The sequence below is a fragment of the Peromyscus leucopus genome, chromosome 8b (genome assembly GCF_004664715.2).
Source record: "Peromyscus leucopus breed LL Stock chromosome 8b, UCI_PerLeu_2.1, whole genome shotgun sequence".
NCBI classification, from domain to species: domain Eukaryota; kingdom Metazoa; phylum Chordata; class Mammalia; order Rodentia; family Cricetidae; genus Peromyscus; species Peromyscus leucopus.
Window position 1 is genome coordinate 2942938 of NC_051086.1, and position 23107 is coordinate 2966044.

The 23107-nt window shown below is 47.4% G+C and overlaps 1 protein-coding gene across 3 annotated transcripts in view; it reads left to right on the forward strand.

Moving 5' to 3' along the window:
- The window catches only part of Abca3 (ATP binding cassette subfamily A member 3), a 61440-nt gene that overhangs the window by 11860 nt on the left and 26473 nt on the right, over positions 1 to 23107 (forward strand). For all 3 annotated transcript variants that reach the window (XM_028853871.2, XM_037201427.1, XM_037201428.1), the window contains 15 exons: positions 4 to 139; positions 1438 to 1551; positions 1658 to 1922; positions 2997 to 3124; positions 4513 to 4678; positions 9605 to 9864; positions 11536 to 11652; positions 11901 to 12021; positions 13674 to 13847; positions 17947 to 18128; positions 20183 to 20326; positions 20560 to 20689; positions 21502 to 21656; positions 21915 to 22070; positions 22253 to 22463. In XM_028853871.2, the coding sequence (XP_028709704.1) occupies positions 1498 to 1551; positions 1658 to 1922; positions 2997 to 3124; positions 4513 to 4678; positions 9605 to 9864; positions 11536 to 11652; positions 11901 to 12021; positions 13674 to 13847; positions 17947 to 18128; positions 20183 to 20326; positions 20560 to 20689; positions 21502 to 21656; positions 21915 to 22070; positions 22253 to 22463 (2263 nt within the window). In that variant the 5' untranslated portion in view covers positions 4 to 139; positions 1438 to 1497. The remainder of the gene's footprint in view (positions 1 to 3; positions 140 to 1437; positions 1552 to 1657; positions 1923 to 2996; positions 3125 to 4512; positions 4679 to 9604; positions 9865 to 11535; positions 11653 to 11900; positions 12022 to 13673; positions 13848 to 17946; positions 18129 to 20182; positions 20327 to 20559; positions 20690 to 21501; positions 21657 to 21914; positions 22071 to 22252; positions 22464 to 23107) is intronic.

Here is a 23107-nt window from a genome sequence, read left to right on the forward strand (position 1 = left end):
CAGCTCTCAGGAGCCTGCTGCTCTCTCCCTTCCTCACTTGTGGGTCTTCACCTCTGGACCGCCAAGCCTTCAGTTTGCTGAATGGGATCCTCCGGACTTGGGTGTTGCCGGCTTTACCTCTGACCACCTACTTCTCCAGGTTAGCAGCTCAATGTTTCTGCTTCTAATAGTTGAAATTCAGTAACATTTGTCTAAATCGACAGCCTTCATAAATGTTGTTTTTGCTATTCCTTGTGTTTGATAAACTCTTTGCAGATTTTCCCTCTGGTTTTGGATGCCAGAATTAAATGTTACATTTATGTGTACTATAGGAGAGATACTTTTAGGATGTGTGTTCTTATGCCCAGTATGATGGCATGTGCCTACAATTCTGTCAGGAGGCTGAGGCAGAGGATCACTAGGAGTCAAGAGCAGCCTGGGTCTACCTAGTGAGCTTGAGACCAGCCTGAGCTCCATAGCAAGACCTTGTCTCAATAAGGGGGGTGTGAGGGAGAGAGGAGGGGCTGGTCATGTGTAGGGAAGACTTGGGTTCCAGTATTTGTATAGCAACAGGAAAAAGTGGCCTTTAGATTCAAGAGAGAATGACTGGTGACTTACACAGCTTCTGACCCACTGGCTCCCAGGTCAGCAAGGCCACCGAAGGCCCAGTCCTAGGCCTCTGCTTTTCTCTTCCTCCCCACAGTCCTCTCAACTCTTAAAATGACCTCTAGCCAGGACACTAAGTTGAGGTTTTTTTTTTTTTTTGGTTGGTTAATTTAGTGTATGTGTACACACGTCATGGTCATGTGTGGGAGTCAGGGTAATTTTCAGGAGTCAGTTCCCTCCTTTCACCTTTACCTGTGTCCCAGGAAGCAAACTCTGGTGTCCAGCTTGGCTGGCTGCAAGCACTTTTACCTGCTAAACTACCTCTCCAGCCTTGAATTTTCTTTTACTAGTTCTGTATTGGTTAAGTAAAAAGCAATGTTTTGCGATTAAATGGGACGTGCATAACAACTAAAGCATCTGAATAATAATAAATACCACCACAACAGTTGCAGAGCACATAAAAAGCTTACTGTGGGGACGGCAGGAGAGCTCAGTGGGTAAAGGCGTTTGCCTCCAAGCCTCATGACCGGAGTTTGATCCTCCAAACCCACATGGTGGAAAGGAGAAAACAAACTCCAAAAAGCTGTCCTCTGACCTCACACGTGCACAGGGGCACTCAAATGTGCACACATGCGTACACACAAAAATAAATAATAAGATGTGTTGTTGAAGAACATGGCAGCTGCCCCAAAGCGTGTGCATTCTCCCTGGACATGGTGGTGTCTGCAGCATCAGGGTGGCATGCTTCCCCTAAGGGAGTGTTTAGGGTTAGAGTGGCCGAAAGGAAGGTGGGAAATACGGAGGGAAAGAGCTCGCAGCAGTCCCCGAGGCAACCGTGGTCTGTGTTTTCAGGGCACTTTAGTTTTCCATCCTCTGGTCTCTGGGTGGTGTTGGCACTGTGCCCACAGGAAGATGGCAGTGCTCCGGCAGCTGGCGCTCCTGCTCTGGAAGAACTACACTCTGAAGGTGAGTCCAGGCCCAAGGAGGGCGGCCGTCGTCCAGTCGACGCCCAGGGAAAGCCCTCAAGGAGGGTGCATTGTCGCTGTCAACAGCGTGGTTGTTTCTCTTGTAGAAACGGAAGGTCTTAGTGACAGCCCTGGAACTCCTCCTGCCCCTGCTGTTTTCTGGGATCCTGATTTGGCTCCGCTTGAAGATCCAGTCAGAGAATGTGCCCAATGCCACAGTTTACCAGGGCCAGTCCATCCAGCAGCTGCCCCTGTTCTTTTCCTTCCCGCCACCTGGGGATAGCTGGGAGCTCGCCTACATCCCTTCCCACAGCGATGCTGCCAGGACCATCACAGAGACGGTGAAAAGGGAGCTAGTGATCAACATGAGAGGTGAGAGACCCAGGGGTTAGCGGGGTTCTTGTGGTTTAGTTCTCCGGGACAATGTTGTGCAGAGAATTCAGACTCCAGGACGCAGGGAAAGCTGGGTCCACACTCAGCAACCCATCATGTTGGCTATATGTCTTTATCAACCTCTGGGCTGCCTTATCTCAGTACAAAATGAGGCTCAAGAGCCTGACTGCCCATCTGTCCAATGCTGGGGGACCAATGAAGAAACGTGTGGCAGTCTTGGTCATAGCAGGCTCCACAGTCACACCTAGTGATAACAGGGGCAGCTGGGTGGACTCAGTCCAGGGAAGCCATTTAATTCTGGGAGCAGAGCACAGTTTGAGTACATAGTACAAACAGTCTTCCTGGGATGGGTTTCAGGGGCAGTTCTGAATAAAGCCACAGGAGGCCTGTGGAGGAGGCAGCGTGTGCTAGCCTTCTTTTCTATGTCTTTGCTTCAAGATAAAACTATTGCCTCTTGCTGATGGCACAGACTCCTCTAGCTTGTTTTACCCCACCAAGTGATTACAGTAAAGCCCTGTATGTAAAAGGAGGCCAGGGGACAGAGGTCCTTGGAGGAACTCCAATTTTTAAAGCTTGCCATGCTGGGCAGTGATGGCGCACACCTTTAATCCCAACACTTGGGAGGCAGAGGCAGGTGAATCTCTGTGAGTTCGAGGCCAGCCTGGTCTACAGAGTGAGTTCCAGGTCAGCCAGGGATACACAGAGAAACCCTGTTTTAAAAAATAAATAAAATAAAAGTAAGACTTGCCACGATCAGGGGAGAGAGTGGGGATGGGGAGAACAGAGCCCCGCTGCCTCTGACTGCAGCCCCTGGCCCTGCTGCTGGCCTGGTATCTCAGCCTGCTTCAGATTGCAGCGGGAAGACTAGGTGCTATCCAGGGCTTAGCTCTGACTGAGCAGTTCTGCTGTTGGCCCACTCCAGTCTTGAGGGTTTCCGAGCTCTCAACAGCCTTGTCAGTATGCTGTCTTTTATCGGGAAGCGTCCTGGCGTCCCCAGGCTTTTCAAGGATCAGGGACGATTGGGCAATGTGTGGTTTGCTGCTTTGTCCACAGTGCATGGCTTTTCCTCTGAGAAGGACTTCGAGGACTACATTCGGTATGACAACCGCTCCTCCAACGTGCTGGCAGCTGTGGTATTTGAGCACACCTTCAACCACAGCAAGGACCCCCTGCCACTGGCGGTGAGACGGTGACCCCGCCCCCTACACACACGTGCACACTGTGCTGGCCCTCAGTGTCCCTCACAGCTCCATACACTTGCAAATATGGATGCTTGTCCTTAACCTCCACCTGCCTAAGAGTAAACATTAAACTGTCCCTTGGGACCAGTATGCCAATCAGTCCCTACAGAGGGAGCTTGGTGATGTTAACCTGTCAGTCCAGAACAGTTTTTAAAAACCTACCAACCCATGAACAATCACTTAATTTCTGGATTTTATAAGTTCTCTGGGCCTCTTTAGATAAAATCAACTAGGATAAGGAAGAAAATAGTAGGTGTTTGGGATTTAAATATGTCTAAAAAATAAATAGAGGAAGTTCTTTGCTTTCTAGATGGTTTTAAAACTGAGCAACTGGTGGGACGGTGGTGGCGCACAGCTTTAGTCCCAGCACTTGAGAGACAGAGGCAGGTGGATCTCTGTGAGTTCAAGGCCAGCCTGGTCTACCAAGCAGGTTCTAGGACAACCAGAGCTACACAGAGAAACCCTGTCTGGAGGAGGGGGATTGCACAACTGTCTCACATGTTGATGGTTGCCTTCCATTGATCCTGCATATGTGGCGTTGAAAATATGATATTGCTGGGCATGGTGGTGTGTGCCTTTAATCCCAGCACTTGAGAGACAGAGGCAGATGGATCTCTGTGAGTTCAAGACCATCCTGTTCAACATAGCAAGCTTTAGGCAAGCCAAAGATATACAGTGAGACCCTGTCTCAAAAAAAAGTATTCATGTTGCTAGGTAACAAAGAGAAGTGGCTGAAACATTCCAAAAGTACCCCTTGTGTCTCTCTGTTGCTGCTGGGAGAAATAACTCCCTCTGGGTTTGGAGAGGTGGCTCAGCAGTTAAGAGCACTGGCTGCTCTTCTGGAGCACCCAGATTCAATTCCCAGCACCCACATGACAGCTCACAACTGTCTGTAACTACAGTTCCAGGGAACCTGACACCCTCACACAGACATACATTCACGCAAAACACCGATGCATATTACATAAAAATGAATAAATCATTAAAAAAAAAAAAGCCGGGTGGTGGAAGCGCACACCTTTAATCCCCACACTCGGAGGCAGAGGCAGGCAGATCTCTTGTGAGTTCGAGGCCAGCCTGGTCTACAAGTGAGTTCCAGGAAAGGCACAAAGCTACACAGAGAAACCCTGTCTCGAAAAACCAAAAAAAAAAAAAAAAAAAAATGTCTCCCTCTGATGTTTTGAGGCCACTGGGGTAATTTCGGGGCAGGACATGGTAAGCGTTTGGTGACACCATCCTGGTAAGGAAATGCCCCATCATGGCACTCGGACATCTACTCTTCAGTCTGAACCCTTCAGAACTATTGGTTTTCTTTTCTGTTTCCACAGGTGAAATACCACCTACGCTTCAGTTACACACGAAGAAATTACATGTGGACCCAAACAGGAAATATTTTTCTAAGAGAGACCGAAGGCTGGCACACCACTTCTCTTTTTCCACTTTTCCCAAGCCCAGGACCAAGAGAGCCTTTATCAGCTGATGGTGGTGAGCCAGGTGAGAAATACTCTTAGGGGCCATATTCCTAGCCCCAGATTGCTAACTTCTGGTGATGGTGGGAGTCAAAACCACCTTGCTTTGTCTATAGAAAAAAAATTGTTGGGGGAGGAAGTGGTTGAGACAGGGTTTCCTTGTGTAGCCCTGCCTATCCTGGAGCTCACTTTGTAGACCAGGCTGGCCTCAAACTCACAGAGATCCACCTGCATCTGCCTCCTGAGTGCTGGGATTAAAAGTGTGCACTACCACTGCTTGGCCTAGAAATTCTTTTTTATAAATTTATCAATTGTGAAGGAAAAAACAAACACCCTTTAATAAAGCTGGCTCCTAAAGGGTAGGTGTAAGCCTTAGAAAGACTAGCTTCCCTCCCTGTACTTCAGAGGACATGTGCCCTTGAATGAAACATTCATCACTCAGGTTTTCAAAAGCCTCATTCTGATCAACCCTTTCAGGCTTGTTTTTATGCTCCCTTCCCTGGCCTTCTCTGTGCTTGGTTTTCTCACATTTTGAAAGTCTGCAGATTCTTGATTGAACTCAGTAACGTGCACAGAAGTCTTTGTTGCTATTCCAGTTCCCTGTCTAGGCATACTATGGTCTGTATGGTAGCTGTCACTGCAGTTCATGTCTGTCTGTTTTGAAGCAAGGGCACATCTTGGACACAAGCTAAAGAGAGATAAGGTGTGGCTAGGGCCAGTGATCCGGGGTGAGATATAGCCTAGTCCAACTAAGACTGGTAGAAATCCAGAAGTTCTGGAGAACACTGTCTTCTACAGTCTCTCTGTGGAGCAAGACTCAGAATGTACAGCTGGCAGGCAGAAGGCTCTAACCAGCAGCATTTGGAGATGCCTGCCACTGGTTCTAGGACCCATCCTAAGGCTAATGCTCTAGGTTGGGGTTTTAAATCTGGAAAAAGAACTAAAATGAACAAGGAGAGGTGTGGGATAGGAGAGGCTCCACACAAGTGAGTAGACCTGGAGCTCAGGAGAGCTGCAGCAGCTGTTGTACCAGTTACCCACGTCACCCAGCTGGACGTGCTGACTGACAGATGCTGCGATGCAGTTCCTCAAGCCATCTTGTTTCTTGAAAGCAATAGAAAAATATCTCCTAAGCCAGGAATGGTGGTACATACCTTGAATCCCCGTACTTGGGAGGCAGAAACAGGCAGATATTTGAGTCAGAGGTCAGCCTGCTCGACATAGTAAGTTCCAGGACAGCAAAGAGATCCTGTCTCAAAAACAAACAAACAGAAAGCCTGGGGCTGGAGAGATGGCTCAGAGGTGAAGAACACTGGTTAGTCTTCCGGAGGACTGGGGTAAATACCCAGCACCCACATGGTGTCTGATAACTATCTGTAGCTCCAGTTCCATGGGATTCAATGTCCTCTGGCCTCTGCAGATACTGAGCAATCATGTGATGCACAGACATACATGCAGGCAAAACACCCACATACATAAAGTAATTTTTAAGAAAAAAATGAAATCTTAGAGGAAAAGACTGGCAGATACTGGCCAGTATGTGCAAACTCAAAAAATTGCCCCAAGCCGGGCGTGGTGGCGCACGCCTTTAATCCCAGCACTCGGGAGGCAGAGCCAGGCGGATCTCTGTGAGTTCGAGGCCAGCCTGGGCTACCAAGTGAGCTCCAGGAAAGGCGCAAAGCTACACAGAGAAACCCTGTCTCGAAAAAACCAAAAAAAAAAAAAAAAAAAAAAAAAAAAAAAAAAAAAAAAAAAAAAAAATTGCCCCAAAAGAAAAGCCCTATGACCAATAGAGGAGACTAGGAAAAACATTTGCAGCAGTTGACAAAGGGAAGATTTCATAAACCAGGCATGGTTGTCCAAACCTGTGAAAGACAACCCCAGGTTGTTTAGAAGTCTGTGAGAGCCTGCAGAAGTAGATGGGGGCCACAGCACCAGCAGTGGCGGGGCAGTTCTCATCCCACCTGTGTCCCAGACGAGACGCCCATGCCTCAGGCTTACTAACAATATCCTGATAAGTATGACCCCCAGGGATGATGAAATGGATAAGTTAAGAGCACTGACTGCTCATCCAGAAGACCCAGGTTTGATTCCCAGTACCGGGCAGCTAACAGCCTTATGTAACTCCTATTTCGGTTGACCAGGCACATACGTGATACATAGACATATATGCCGCAAAACACCCATTCATATAAAAAAAAATTCTAAAAAGAACATCCCACAGAGTACTCTGAAAGAACAAGATAACCCACAACAGCAATATTTTCCATGGTTTGACTTATCATCACAAACATTGATGATGACATTATGCTTTAGACCAGTGGTTCTCAACCTTCCTAATGCCGCAACCCTTTAGTACAATTCCTCAGGTTGTGACCCCCAACCATAAAATTATTCTGTTGCTACTTCTTAACTGTACTTTTGTTACTGTTATGAATCATAATGTAGATATCTGATATGCGACCCCCAAAGGAGTTGTGACCCACCCACCGGTTAAGCACCACTGCCTTAGCTGGGCAGTGGTGGTATACGCCTTTAATCTCAGCACTCGAGAGGAAGAACCAGGTGGATCTCTGTGAGTTTGAGGCCAGCCTGATGTATAGAGTGAGATCCAGGACAGGCACCAAAACTACACGGAGAAACCCTGTCTCGAAAAACAAAAACAAAAAACAAAAAACAAAAAAACAAAAAAAAAACAAACAAACAAACAAAAAGAACCAAAAAAAAAAAAAAAAAAAAAAAAAGACCACTGCCCAGATTGTCAGGTCATCACAAAGCTGCAATGATGAGAGTCGCCATGCCACTCCATAGTCTCCTGAGAAGACAGTATGCAGCAGCAGCAGGCAGATAGGTGTGGGGGGAAAGTGATGTCGTCGTCGTGGTGAGTAGGCATGACTTCGAAGACAAAGTTTCTGGTGTTCCATGCTCAGCTGAACCCCTCACCAGCCATGTGGCTCCTTGGGCCTGTCTGTCTGTCCAATGAGGATAGCATTAGCTGCTGTGAAGTGACCTTGTAAAGATGAGAATTATTGCTCCACCAGCACTGGCCTTGGCACACATCAGTGACATTACAGTCATAAAACCCGAGACAAAAGAATGGCAGCGCTTGTTAATGGGTGTGACTAGCAGACTGCTTTTCTCTGTTCTAGAGGCTGGAACAAGTGGCCAGACACTTGTGTGTCTCAGGATATTTGTATTCTAATCACTCATGCCAGTGGCCTGTTCCCCAGTCTGTCCTGAGGCTGAGAGCGTGGAACCTCAGGCTGCCTTTTATCTGCTAATCTTAAATCCACTTCTTCCTTGGGTTCATCTCTCTCGGACCTTGTATACCTTAGGGTGCTGTGCTTGCTACTCCCACAGGCCCCTCTCCCTTTGTGCTTTCTATTTCAGACCCCTTTGGGGAGTCCAGAAGAACCACCTAAAGTAGATCAAATTATGATCCCTAAATTCCCCTTCCTAATCATTCAGAACCTTTGCCTGTTTGAGGCAAAGGGAAATAAATCTGCTAGTCAGCTGATTCCAGATAGCAAAATTAAGCAGGATGTGGTGGTACTTGGGAGACAGAGGAAGGCAGATCTCTGAGTTCAAGGCCAGCCTGGTCTACAGAGTGAGTTCCAGGACAGCCAGGGCTCCACAGAGAAACCCTGTCTTGAAGAAAAAAAAAAAAAAAAAAAAGATAGCAAAATGGTTTTCAGTTACTCTGCGGGAGCCTGTGTGATTGCCGGGCCCTGAAAAGTACACACAGGCTGCACAAGTGTCTGCAAAGATTAACTCGAGGAACTGCCCTGCTGGTCTTGAAATGGAGGAAGGGACCATGAGCCAGGGAATGGAGTGATCCATGATCACTCCAAACTGGAAAAGGGGAGGAGCAGATTTTCCCTGACCCCCAGGAGGACACAGGCAGTAGACACTAATTCTCAGTTAGTTAGGCCTGTGTCGGATTCCCACCCATCAGAGCTGCTCAAAACACACAAAGATGACTGCTGCTGTGTCAGGCTGCCTCTCACCAACTTCTCTCCGCTCCACTTGGGCAAAGGCCTCGGCTTCTATCTCTGTTCAGTCACTTTCCACCTAGAGTCACAATTAGGCACCAGGGCCACCAGCTTTTCTCTTGACTCTTAGACAACTGGGACATCGCTCAAGACCTGGCCCTCTCAGCAAGTACAGAAAGTGCTTTCCTGTTCCTCACACCTTCCAGTTATCCCTGCCTCTCCTGTCTTCACTCTTAATGTTCTCTTTCCTGGTAGCTGTTTAGCCTAAGTTTTATCTGTTGAGAATTTTCAGTCAGTCCATTTGAGGCATGCATAAAGGGTCTCTCTCCCACCAAGTTTATATCACGTTGGGTGTGTTTAATGTGGTGTGTGTGTGTGTGTGTGTGTGTGTGTGTGTGTGTGTGTGTGTGTGTGTGTGTGTACAGCCATGCTCATGGGTAGGCCAGTGTTGAATGTCCTGCTTTGTCACTTGGCACCTTTGATACAATGTCTCTCACTGAACCTGTAGCTCACCATTTTGGCTAAGCTGGCTATCCAGTAAATTCCCAGGATCTGCCTGATTCCACCCTGAAATGCTAGGGTATACAGGCATGCTCATGGTAGGATTTTATGAAGGTTCTGGGGATCCAAACCCAAGTACTCTCACCCAGTGAACTATCCCCCAGTCCTATCTCAATCTATTTTTTAAATATGACCATGTTTGTGGTTTTATGTGGGTTGTGTTAATTATGAAGTACAATTATCACCTGGCAGTGTGTGGCAAGCATTCTTTTTTCCTTGGGAATCACTGAACGGTGTCAGATGCTATTAGTGGTCCACAGAGTGGGGTGTCAGATGAAGTCACCCTTTGCCTCCTCTGGCCCTGCCTCTGTGGACCCAGGAAAGTCCTGTCTGTTCCAAGCACATCCCTCTCTAGTGAGCAGCACCATGACACAGCTGTCCTCTGTTTTTGGACTCAGGGTACATCCGTGAAGGCTTCCTGGCAGTGCAGCATGCTGTAGACAAAGCCATCATGCATTACCATGCCAACGCCTCTGCACACCAGCTGTTCCAGAAGCTTGTGGTGATCACCAAGAGGTTCCCGTTCCCACCATACATCTCAGATCCATTCCTCATTGCCATCCAGTACCAGTTGCCTCTCCTGCTCATGCTAAGCTTCACCTATACCTCCCTCAGCATCATCCGGGCCGTGGTGCAGGAGAAAGAGAAAAAACTAAAGGTAACCCTCTGTGTGTGGCTTTGCAATATATTGGCAAGTCAGTGTGGGAATGGCCTAGCCACAGTAGTGGGTCCTGGGACTCCTCAAAAGAACTGGTCTGTCTCTAGGCTGCTGCCATCAGCCAGGGCTCCTTCCTGTGTGCTGGAACCATTAGAGCCAGGATGTAGTATAGACACCCACCATGGCACAGGCTCTTTGAAATCAGTCTGCTTTGCCTAGATTGTGATAATGAGCATGTTCTCTACCTGAGATCTCCAGGCAGCACTTGAGGACCTGAATTTTGTTTTATTTTTGTTTGTTTTGAGTTTTTGTTGGTTTGGTTTGGTTTGGTGTTTTGTTTTTGTTTTTGTTTTTGAGGTAGGGTTTCTCTGGCTGTCCTGGAACTCATTCTATAGACCAAAAAGGCTAGAACTCACTCTGTAGACCAAAAAGATTGGCCTCGAACTCAGAGACCCGCCTTCCTCTGCCTACTGAGTGCTGGGATTAAAGGTGTGTGCCACCACCTCTCAACTTGTTTTTCCTCTTTTCTTTTTTATATTATCTTTATAACTTTTTGTTTGTTTCTTTCTTTCAAAAAGTTCTTTTCATATAATATATTTTGATTGTTTTACCCCTCCCCTGATATTTTGTTTCTGTTTTCAATGTTAGAAGTGGAACTCAGGGTCTCAAGAATGTAAGCACTCTATCACTGAGCCACACTTCGAGCAAAGAACTGGATTCTTAGTTTACTCCGCCACTGGCTGTGCAGCTTTAGATTCCCAGAACCCATAGGCAGCATTGGTCATTGGAGGAGCTGATCCTAGCCGCTTGGTGAACAAGCCAGAAAGGAAGGTGTGATCAGATCACTTTACTCTATTTTTCCACAGAGACAGGCTGGACCTTTCCCTAAAAGGGTTTTGGGCTTCTCCTTCAAAGTGGGAAGGCAAATGAACAGATGCCCAAGTCTCTTAATGTGTGTCCACCACCACACACTGGTGAAGGCTCACAGCCCAGCAGGCTGCTGTCAGTGTGGTTGGTAGCCTGCAAGGTCTTCCTGCCAACCTTAGGAGGGGCCAGGCTGGGTGCCTCTGGACTTTAATGCCAGCTGACACTCCTGGCCTCTCGGAATCAGCTCAAGTAATGTGAAGACTTGGGAGTGTACCTTGGGAGTTTGGAATTGCTCCACAGCACACAAGGCATCCCTGAAGGACTCAGAGAATTCACAGCTTAACATCTACTGGGTTCCTGTAGCAGGCCTGAATGAGGCACAAGCAGAGAAGGGGTTTCCTGGCATGAGAGCTTCCAGTGGACAGCTCTCAGACACAGAGCAGACCAGGCCGTGCTGAGTAGTGGGCTGCGGGCGGAGTGAGGCAGACCATCATGACTTAGGAATAGAGGGCAATTAGTGCTGACTGACCATCAGGGATAGTCTCCCAGATAGGGTAGCTTTGGACACCGATGAATGGTGGGAAAGGGCTAGATTCTTACACCACAGGGCTAAGAGCTGCTGGACAAGAACTAGCATGGCAGACCACAGCCTTCTCTTTCCCCTCACGTGTGCTGGATAATTCCTGCCTGTGCCCTCCTGTGCTAGAGATGCCTCTGTATTTTGTAAGCACCTGGCACACATGGTAGCAGCGTGTTGCAGACAGGACAGCAGCCTGACTGTGGGATGCCTTCTCCCTGTCATAGGAGTACATGCGCATGATGGGGCTCAGTAGCTGGCTGCACTGGAGTGCTTGGTTCCTCATGTTTTTCCTGTTCTTCCTCATCATGGTCGCCTTCATGACCCTGCTGTTCTGTGTCAAAGTAAGTGTCGCTTCCGTAAGGGCGTTGGCAAGGAGAGGGCGCGGAGATCCCCTCACTTAGGCCAAAGAACATTCGTGGCCACTGACCTCAGGACAAGTCTTTCCCCTGCTGGAGAAAGTAAGCAGGGCTTCCCTCTGGCTGAGGCAAGGATCCCTTCCCATCCAGCAGTGTCCCTGGGACCTTTAGGCCTGGCCTTGTTCCTCCGCCCTCCCTGCCTCACCCTGCCCCTGGGGCGGCCTGTCCTGCAGGTGAAGAAGGACGTAGCGGTCCTGTCGAACAGCGACCCCTCCCTGGTGCTGGCCTTCTTGCTGTGTTTTGCAATCTCCTCCATCTCCTTCAGCTTCATGGTCAGCACCTTCTTCAGTAAAGGTGAGTCCTGTTGTTCCCCTCAAGCCAGAGGACTGGGGTGATACTTGTCTAGGGAAATGAAGGGGATTTGTGCATGGTTACAGGGTCAAAAGGTATGCATTTTGATCACCCAGAGGCTGAGTTGTTGGAAGGGAGGACTCTGGAGAGGCCGTGGCTTAACGTAACTGGTTTGAGGAGAAGGCAGAAAGGAATACAGTAAAGCCCATGACAGAGCCTCTTAGAATTCCCCCAGGAAGGAGCTAGATGATGAGGAGAGGGCAGAGAGCACATGCTGCAGGCCAAGGAGGAGAGGCAGGATGTTTTAGGGGAAAGGGAGTCGGCAGAAGGCAAGTGTAACTGTGTACTGCTAAGAATACTAGAAACAAAAGCTTTACCTGCCTGCTCTGCTGTGATTGCTGGTACTGTTAGGGCCAAGGGCAGGCAAAAAATGGGGGACAGACCACCAAAGTCTATGAAACCAGAAGCAAACTTTATTCCAGAAAAAATAAATCACCATGGGGAGAAGAAGCTTACCAGTTAACTGAGGCCATAGCCAGGGTTCGGGCTTCTGTGACTATGACAAAGGGGCCGGGTTTCAAGCCCCTTTTTATAGCAAAAGTGAGCATCAGGCATGGGATGCATGCTGGGAGTCACGCAGAAACAACTATTAAAAGTTAACTTTGGGCCAGGTGGTGGTAGCACACTCCTTTAATCCCAGAACTCGGGAGGCAGAGCCAGGCGGATCTCTGTGAGTTTGAGGCCAGCCTGGTCTACAGAGCGAGATCCAGGACAGCCAGGGCTACACAGAGAAACCCTGTCTCAAAAAACCAAAAAAAAAAAAAAAAAAAAAAAAAAGAAAGAAAAAAAGAAAAAGAAAAGAAAAGAAAGAAAGAAAGAAAAAGTTAACTTTGGTCTGAGGCAGTTGTAAGTGGTAGGGGTTGTCAAGAATGGCTACCCCAAACTGCAGAGAGGCATCGCAAAGAAACACCATTTGGGTTGCTGACAGAGCTGTCCATGGTAAAACAGAGATAGGCCTAGTTAAAGGCTAATTCCCATTTGCTGGCAGAGCTGGTGGCTGTCAGCTTCCATCTCTCAAGCTCATAGCTTTTTTTCTTCTCATATTCCTGTCTTATTCCTATATCATTCCTAGCTTCCTATCTTCCTCTTCCTCGACCCTTCTCTTTTCAAAGTTGTTTCTGCTCTCTGAATTCAGCTTATTGTCATTTTGTGCTTATGTTTTCTTCCTCGCTGCCCTCTGTTGGTCAGAAAAAGTTTATAATAGTTTTGGACTTCTGATGGCTTGTACAAACTACATTTCTCTTAGTAATTATCCTTAGTTTTAAATGCTCCTAATTTTTTTCCTAAAAATGAGTATACCACACTTTGAATTCCCAAGCTCCCTACTAAGTCATTTTATTGTTTTTTTAAAATGCACAATCGTAGCTTAGTTGCTATTTCACATCCAAGCTGCTGCCAGCCCGTTTTATACGTACACATATTTATGTGTGTACTGCTTCGGGTGGGCAGAAGATCGGCTTGAGGGGCCTGATAATGTCAGAAGAAGCTGTAGTCCCCAGTGCTGGGGTTTGGGTGGGGTGGGCTTCTCTCTAACCACTGTAACTCGTGCAGGTCTCCTGGCAAGCTCATAGCAACCATGTTCCTTCTCCCCACAGCCAACATAGCGGCCGCCGTGGGTGGCTTCCTGTACTACTTCACCTTCAGCCCCTACTATTTCGTGGCTCCTCGGTACAACTGGATGACACTGAGCCAAAAGCTCCTATCTTGTCTTCTATCTAATGTTGCCATGGCAATGGGAGCCCAGCTCATAGGAAAATTTGAAGCCAAAGGTGAGTCTCATCCTCAGTAAGTCCTCAAATCATGACTTGCTGATTCATGCAGCTTAGGGAGCATCTTGCCAAAAGTGTTTCCAGCAGTTAGACTCACCTCAGGTAGAAAGCAAGCTGATTGGAACACCTGAACTAGAGCTTCCTCAGCAGATGAGCACTGAGTGTGTAAAGAGAGCTGGCTTGACCCTAGCCTGATGGGGAAGTAGCTCAGATATGGCCACTAGGAGCCAAACATAGCTAAGTGTTAAAATGCCCAGAGGTGTTGGTCACCTCACTGTTCTGTCCAATGACCAGATTTTACCAATTGGCTTGAGTTTCTTCCTACTTCTGTTTTAGAGTTTTCTAAATGTATTTGTATTTTCAACTCAGTGTGTGTATGTGTGTGGCGCGGGCATGCTCAGGGTGTGTGCACATGTGAGTGAAGGTGCCACAGAGTCAAGAGAAAGGTATCAGATCCCCTAGAGCTAGAGTTACAAGTGATTGTGAATCACCTGATGTCGGTGCTGAGAATCCAGTCCTCTGGGAGGGCAGCAAACGCTCTTAACCCGTCTCGACATCCCCTTTAAAAACGACTTTATTACACTTTTTCTTGCGAACATGGATATGCGCACAGGAGCACACATGTGCCACAGAGCACGTGGGTGGTCAGCAGACAAGTGCGGGAGTCAGTCTTCCCTTTCTGCGTGCGTTCCTTCTAGTCGGATGTCTTGTCTGTCTGTATTGCTATCACAGAAGTACCTGAGACTAGGAAATTGGGGAAGAAAGGGATTTTATTTCTCACAGTGCTGGAAGCTGGGAAGTCTTAAGATGTGATACCTGGTAAGAGCCCAGTGGCTGCTTCCAAGATACCATCGTGAATGTTGTTCCTCACAGAGCAAGAGACTGGAAGAGAAACACTGTTCCTGTAGGACCTTTTTTTATGGTGGCTTTGGTCCTTTTGGTTTTGGTTTTGTTTTGTTTGGGGGTGTTTTTGTTTTTGTTTTTCAAGACAGGGTTTCTCTGTATAGTCCTGGCTGTCCTGGAACTCACTCTTTAGACCAGGCTGGCCTTGAACTCATAGAAAGAAATCTGCCTGCCTCTGCCTCTGCCTCCTGAGTGCTGGGAGTAAAGGCAAGAGCCACCACAGCTCAGCGGCCTTGGTCCAGGTATGAGGGCTATCTCCTACACTGCTAACTGGGAACAAATGAATTCAAGGCCATGCATTCAAACTGTACCACAGAGGAGGATCCTAGCACTAAGACAGTCAAAGCAGGATTGTTGGGAGGACACATAGTGAGTCCACACCTGGGCTAGAGTGAAACTCTGTCTTATAAAACATAACAAAAACAAGCAAACAAGCTTCAGCAAAACAGCTGACACTTATGAAGGCCTGGGTTTGTTGCCTAGCACTGCATAAAAGCAGACGTCGTGGTGCAATTATGTCTGTAATCCCAGCACCAAGGAGGTGGGGCAGGCAGATCAAGAAGTCAAGATAGGTTTATATGTTTATAGCATTAGTAACCTATTGGTAGAGCGTAGACTTTGTAAACTAGCAGACACTTCCAAGGCCTCTTTCTAAAGGCCTTTTCCAGGGTAGAAGAGATGGCTCATCACTTGCTGGTCTTTCAGAAGACCTGAGTCAGTTCCTAGCACCCACATCAGGCAGCTCACAACTACAGGGAGATCTGAAGCCTCTGGCCTCCTCGGGCACCTGAACTCACATGCACACACCCACATGCAGACACACATATCTACTTACACATAATTTTAAAATAATAAAAAATAAATCTTTTTAAAAACTAAAAGGCCATTTCCAAAGAGGAATCTCAATATATGACACCTCTTTTATTTCAAAGTTGCATAGTGACTTTTAAAATTAATTGATTTATTTATTTTACATCCTGGTTGCAGTTTCCCCTCCCTCATCTCCTCCCAGTCCCTCTCCTCCACCTCCCCTCTGCCACCCCATCCACTCCTCCTCCATTTCTATTCAGGAAGGGCAGGCCTCCCATGAATATCAACAAAACATGGCAATGTCAAGTTGCAGTAAGACTAAGCACCTCCCCTGTATTAAGGCTGAGCAAGGCGACCCAGTATGAGGAAAAAGGTCCCAAAAACCAGTAAAAGGGTTGGAGACAGCCCCTGCTCCCACTATTAGGAGTCCCATAAGAAGACCAAGCTACACAACTGTGGCATACATACAGGTGACTTTTCTTAAAGTAGACAAGTCTCTAGCTGTTTGAGGGTAAGTATTCGCCAAGGCTATAGAGCAGACATTTCCTCCAGGGTCTCCTGCCAACAGAAGACTGTTAGATACTTAGATCATGGGCTATCAGTGCCTTTGTGGCTCATCATTGATGACTTTTGTAGAACTTCATATTGGTTTTGAGTTCTCTCAGTTTTATCGATTCATATTGACATAACATCAAATCTCATGTGTGTGTGCATTTGTGTACATATGTATATACATATGCATATATGTATGTGTATGTATACTATAACCAATGAAATGCAAGCCCATCTAGTCAGTTTATGAGCTTTTAAAAAATTTAAAGATAGCAATGCATGCCTTTAATCCCAGCATTCCAGAGGCAGAGGTGAATCTCTTGAGTTCAAGGCCAGCCTGATCTACAGAGGGAGTTCCAGGACAGCCAGGGCTACACAGAGAAACCCTGTCTCAAAAAATCTAAAAAAATAAAATAAAATAAATTTAAAAAATTAAAGATGTGGCCGGGTGGTGGTGGTGCATGCCTTTAATCCCAGCACTCGGGAGGCAGAGCCAGGCGGATCTCTCTGAATTCGAGGCCTACCAAGTAAGTTCCAGGAAAGGCACAAAGCTACACAGAGAAACCCTGTCTCAAAACAACAACAACAACAACAAAATTAATGATGTGTTGTTGGTTGTTTTTGCTCTTTTGAGGGAGGCACCACCCAGCTCCCAAATAAATCACATGGAGTCTTTTTCTTACTTATGAACACCTGGCCTTAGCTTGGCTTATTGCTAGCCAGCTTTTCTTAACTTTAAATTATCTCCTCTACCTTTTGCCTCTGAGCTATTTCCTTTTCTTACTTCTGTATATCTTACATTCACTCTTACTTCATGGCTGGCTGGGGGGCTAGGGGGTTGGGGGGCAGGCCCCTTGCATCCTCCTCTCCATCTCTCTTGTTCCTTCTTTTTCTTCCAGATTTCTCCTTCTATTTATTCTCTCTGCCTGCCAGACCTGCCTATCTGTTCTCTTGCCTTGCTATTGGCCATTCAGCTAATTATTAGACCATCAGGTGTTTTAGACGGGCACAGTAACACAGCTTCACAGAGTTAAACAAATGCAACATAAACAAAAGCAACACATCTTTGCATCATTAACCAATGTTCCACAGAATAAACAAACGTAACACATCTTAAAATAATATTCTACAACAAAGATGTACTTAGGAATGTGTGTGTGTGTGTGTGTGTGTGTGTGTGTGTGTGTGTGTGTGTGTGTATTGCCTGCATTTGTTTCTATGTACCACATGCATGCACTACCTGCAAAGGCCAGAAGGAGTCGGATTCCCTGGAACTAGAGTTACAGAGGGTTGTTAGTCACCACGATGGTGCTAGGCATCAAACCTAGGTCCTCTGGAAGAAGTGCCATTGCTCAACCACTCAGCTCTAGTTCATGAGCTTTGGGTAGAACTGCAATTTACTATTTTTTTTTAACTTACTGTTGTCTTCAAGGCTTGAAGAAAGTTGGCTAGGGGTGAGATGTAGTTCAACTGGTAGTGTTTACCTGGGGCTCAATCCCTAACTCAGCAAAAGCTGAGTGTGCCGGTACATGCTTGTAGTATCAGCACGTGGGAGGTGGCGCCCAAAGGATTAGAAGATCAAGATCATTCTAAGCAACTCAGGGAGTTTGAGGTCAGCCCGGAATACATGCGACCCTGTTCCAGAAAAAAAGGCTTGAAAGTTGTCAACTTTGTTACAAGGCCCAGAAAGAAAACAGTCATGCTGACTTCATGGTGACAGCCCAGGGCAAATATATGTACAAGTATGAATACACGTGTCATCTAGGGCTTCAGGGTCTCGCCCCTCTTACCCAGCCCAGACAGTTCCGGATTGTTTTCCTGATACATCCTTCAGGCACTGGCATCCAGTGGCGTGACCTCCTGAACCCTGTCAATGTGGATGATGACTTCTGCTTTGGACAAGTGCTGGGGATGCTGCTGCTGGACTCGGTACTCTACGGCCTGGTGACCTGGTATGTGGAGGCCGTCTTCCCAGGCCAGTTTGGCGTGCCCCAGCCCTGGTACTTCTTCCTTATGGTGAGTGCTGATGTCCCTGTTCTTCAAGCAGTCCACTACTTTGGGGGACAGAGGTGTCCCCAGCACTCACATGGGACCACTTTAAGTCCCGGTGAATGACACCTGTGTTAGGTGTGGCTTTGGAAATTGACCTGTGCATGTGTGTCCCTGCCTTATTCTCAGGGTCTGAGAGGAAGGGACACAGAGATTGATGCACAGAACCTCTGCTGTCCCCAAACTCATTTCTTTGTTCATGAAAAATCTTTTAATTTTTAAAAATAATACCGAGGTTTAAGCCCAGGGCATTGCATGTACTAGACAAGCACTCTAACACTAAGCTATATTCCCCAGCATAAAAACAAATAGCTTACTGGATTTTCTTCCTACAGAGCAATGAAGCCTTTTCTTACGGGGGTAGGAACCACACTTTTGAAATAGATAGCACTTCCCAGTGCCAGAAGGAAACGCTGTTGACACCTGGTTGTGCCTTTGTAATACTTTCCTCATTGACAGACACCTCACAAAAGTGTCTTAAGGAAAGACCGTTGCTGGGCGTTGGTGGCGCACGCCTTTAATCCCAGCACTCGGGAGGCAGAGCCAGGCGGATCTTTGTGAGTTCGAGGCCAGCCTGGGCTACCAAGTGAGCTCCAGGAAAGGCGCAAAGCTACACAGAGAAACCCTGTCTCGAAAAACCAAAACAAAAAACAAAAAACAAAAAAAAAAAAAGGAAAGACCGTTTACTTCTGGCTCACAGTTCGGGAGGGATACACTCTGTTAGGGCAGAGAAGGCATAGCGACAGGAATGTACTGTCGCAGAGCGTCTCTATTCAGAGATATCCTGAGTGCTGGTGCTCAATCATTTTCTCCTTCTTCTTCAGTCATGAAATGAATGATACAACCTTTATTGAATGTGAGTCTTCCCACCCCAGTACCCAACCTAGAAACTCACTCACAGATACCCCCAGAGGTTTGTCTGCTCTGTGACTCTAGATGCTGTCCGTCAGGTTGACAGTACTGATCTTCATAGCAATGCTGTCCGTCAGGTTGACAGCACTGATCTTCATAGCCTTTTCACACTTGTCCTGTGCACGTCCTGCCTGGCCTTTTATCAGTTTGCTTGGTGAAAGTGGACTACACTATAAACCAGACCTGAAACTTGTTTTATTATTCTAATAGTGTTTCTGTTATTTTAAGTACATATGCCTGTGCGTCTGTTTACAGTTTTTTAGACTTTTATCTAGCCATATTTATAAATGTATTGTTAATTTAGAAATGTATTTCTACTTAAATATATAGCTTTTTTTATGAGTGAATTTCACTTGTAATGACAATATAGCATCCTCTTGTCAGGTTTCTCCATCATACACTAGCAATTTCCAGTTGATAATTGGTCCAGTACTTTATTTAATTTTTTTTGATTCAGCAATTTTTGTCAAGTGTCAGCTGTTGTATTTCATTAAATGCAAAGTGACACCTATTGTTAGAGAAGACAGACATTACTCTTGTCTATATCTATGGAGGGCAAAAGCCACCATTAAACTATGGCCTTTTGTTATGTGAAATCCATTCTGACTTCACAGTCATTTTAAATGTGAGATGTGTGCAATAATACAAGCGCAGTGTGCCCATCAGTACTGAGGACAGAAGTAACAGGTCCCCACCCCCACCCATTCACAGGGCCTGTCACTGTGGCGAACAGAAAGGGCAGAGATACAACCCCTTTCCTCTCCTCTTAGGCTCTGATAGTGCTCTGGATGGGGGCGTTCAGTGATGTCTCTTCATAACATTGACAAATTCGCTCTTCTCCTTTAAATCTGAATTTCACAACAGTCCACTCTTGTGCCCATTTACCAGATTAGGAAGGCAAGAAATAGAGCTTTCCTAGGTATAATCAAATCAGGAAACACGGTGGAACTCAGTCTAAGACGATGCTGTCTCCTCAGTCATACACCCAGTGGTGAAGGCTCAGGCCATGTTGTTATACATGTTTAGTGTGTCAGTGGTAGTGACTTTGTTGATCACAAATAAAATGAGCTGACACTGACGACCCTGGTATCCGTGTGCCTCCATCCCAGCCCTCCTACTGGTGTGGGAACACAAGAACTGTCGTCGGGAAGAAGGAAGAAGACAGTGACCCAGAAAAAGCTCTCAGAACCGAGTACTTTGAAGCTGAGCCAGATGACCTGGTAGCTGGGATCAAAATCAAGCATCTGTCCAAGGTGAGTCCTGGGCGCGCCTCTCACTAGCTTCTCAGTACATGCTTCCCTGAATGCACAGTAACAAAGGTTACGTAGGGACTAACAGAGGGATGTAGCCTCTGCCCCACAATTCTGCTCTGGGTTGATTCATGGTGCCTGGTTTAGTGTCCTGAGATGCTAGGGTCATGTTCCAAAGGAAAAGGAAGGCCCTGAGGGCCACAGGAAGTCCAGGCAACCCTCTGCCTTATCTACAGGTATTCCAAGTGGGCAATAAGGACAAGGTGGGCATCAGAGACCTGAACCTGAACCTGTATGAAGGGCAAATAACAGTCCTACTGGGCCACAACGGTGCTGGGAAGACCACGACTATGTCCATGCTGACAGGTGAGAGGTAGCTCCATGTCTGTCTGACTGACAGGCCCTTCCCCTCTGGCTGCTTTACATCTGCCGTGGATTTATTTTTTCGTGTGTCTTTCAGTCCTTCCCTGTGAGAAGTGAGATGTTTATACCCAGTGGAGTTCTAGCCCCACGGCTCAGGCGAACATATGAGGAGCCTTTGAATGGCTCCCACCCTTTCAGCCTCTGTCTATGAATGCCCAAACCTGGTGGGATCAGTCAGGACAAATAGGGCTAATTCTCCAGCCACAGAGGAACAGAGCCACCCCAACCCCACTGCGGAGAGCTGTTCTGGGCTAGGGCTGTGAATCAGTGGTGGAGTCTGGCATTCATTGAGTGCTGTGTTCAGTCCCAGCACCCATGGGAAAGCGGAAGGGGGGATAGAGGAGGAACTGAGGGGCTCCTTGTCCCTGCTCTGCCTCACCCACTTGAAACTTCCTGAAACACTAAGGTGCTTGTCAGTAGCACACACCGTGACATTGAGAGTGTGGCTTCTGATAGTAGTGGACTCAGTATTGACACACCCTCGTGTGAAAGAGAGACACGGAGCCAGCAAGGATGAGCTTTTTGTTTATGACAAAGTGGTGTGCCCTGTAACAGAGCTGAGGCCCCTCCTTCTGTCTCCTCCTGCTCTGCTGGACAGAACCTGACGTGGAAAAGTGCGGGGGTCCCGGTGCGCTCTTATGGATAGGAGCCTCAGTAAAATAAGGACAATGGGTTAAGTGAGTCAGGGTCATTGTACCTTCCACAAGTGAACAAGATTTTTGTGATGAATTTGGGGGTCTTTGATTTGGCTGCAGGTCTCTTTCCCCCTACAAGTGGACATGCATATATTCATGGGTATGAAATCTCCCAAGACATGGTTCAAATCCGAAAGAGTTTGGGCCTGTGTCCCCAGCATGATGTCCTATTTGACAACCTGACAGTTGCGGAACATCTTTACTTCTATGCACAGGTGCGTCTGGGTGACAGGGACGTGTGGGTGGTGGCTGTTCTCTTGCTAATATAACAAGGATTCTGCAGCCATCCCAGCATTCCATTAGCCTCACAGCAGTCTGTTCCGAGGAGCTATTTCATAAAAGCAAGGGTAATTGTGGAAGGATAAGCAGAGTCCAGCAATGCCAAGGAAGACATCTCAGGCCGGGGAACTTGCTGGAAGGTTCAGCTCCTATAGCACCACCTGCCTCATATCTCCTCATCCTCTGCCTTTCAGTTGAAAGGCCTGTCTCTCCAGAAGTGTCCTGAAGAAGTCAAGCAGATGCTGCACATCCTCGGCCTGGAGGACAAGCGGGACTTGCGGTCCAAGTTCCTGAGTGGGGGGATGAAGCGCAAGCTCTCCATTGGCATCGCCCTCATAGCTGGGTCCAAGGTATAGGGCAGGGGCCTGGCCTCATGATGCAGCCAAGTCAGGCTCCCCACAAGGACAAACCCAGGGGTGGTGAGGACATCTTACAACCCCCAAATCAAGCTGCAGACGGCCACACAGCACCGCCATCCTGAGCCTGGGACATGGCTCTGCCATTGTCACAAGGCTTCACCTCTGCCCTCCAGGTACTGATGTTAGATGAGCCCACCACAGGCATGGATGCAGTGTCCAGGAGGGCCGTTTGGGACCTTCTCCAGCAGCAGAAGAATGACCGTACTATTCTGCTGACCACCCACTTCATGGATGAAGCTGACCTACTGGGAGACCGCATCGCCATCCTGGCCAAGGGGGAGCTACAGTGTTGTGGGTCATCACTGTTCCTCAAGCAGAAATATGGTGAGAATGTGGAGGAGGAGTCCAAGTCAGCCTCCATCTCATAAGAGGCTACTCCCCTCTGTGAAGGGTCCAGATGGTAGCTGGGCAAGGCCATCTTTAAACTTTCTCTTCTCTTGTCCATGCAGACAGAGGTGGGAATAGTAAAGCAGAGTATCTTGAGTGGCAGGGCTACCCAGATCAGGAATCTATGGGAGTGGGCACAAGTCCTGTGAGTGGTCCCCAGTGCTTTTCTACATGTTGCTCTCCCTAAGAGCACTATTCATTGCACAACCCAGTCCAGCCAATGGAGTCATAAGCCAGGATTCAGGCACCTTGCTGAATGCCTGGCTTTCTATTGTCACCTCCTGATCTAACATCATATACCTGTCTCCTACCCTCATACCAGAGTGCTCCTCCCCACAAAATGCCCCAAGGTTCTCACCTTACCTTTCCTGTGCCAAGCACATACCCCTAGAGAGTCCCCATTATAGCCAGAGTAGGCTAGAGAGGGGCCCTGCCATCCTAAGTGGCCATGTACCTAGTGAAGATCCTGAGGTTCCTTTACCAAGAAAGAGTGTCTTCTGTCCACCTCTACTGAGGCCTCCAGAGTTTTGCTTGTTACTTCCTGCCTGTCTGCCCAGTTAGCCAAGCCATTGATTGTCCTG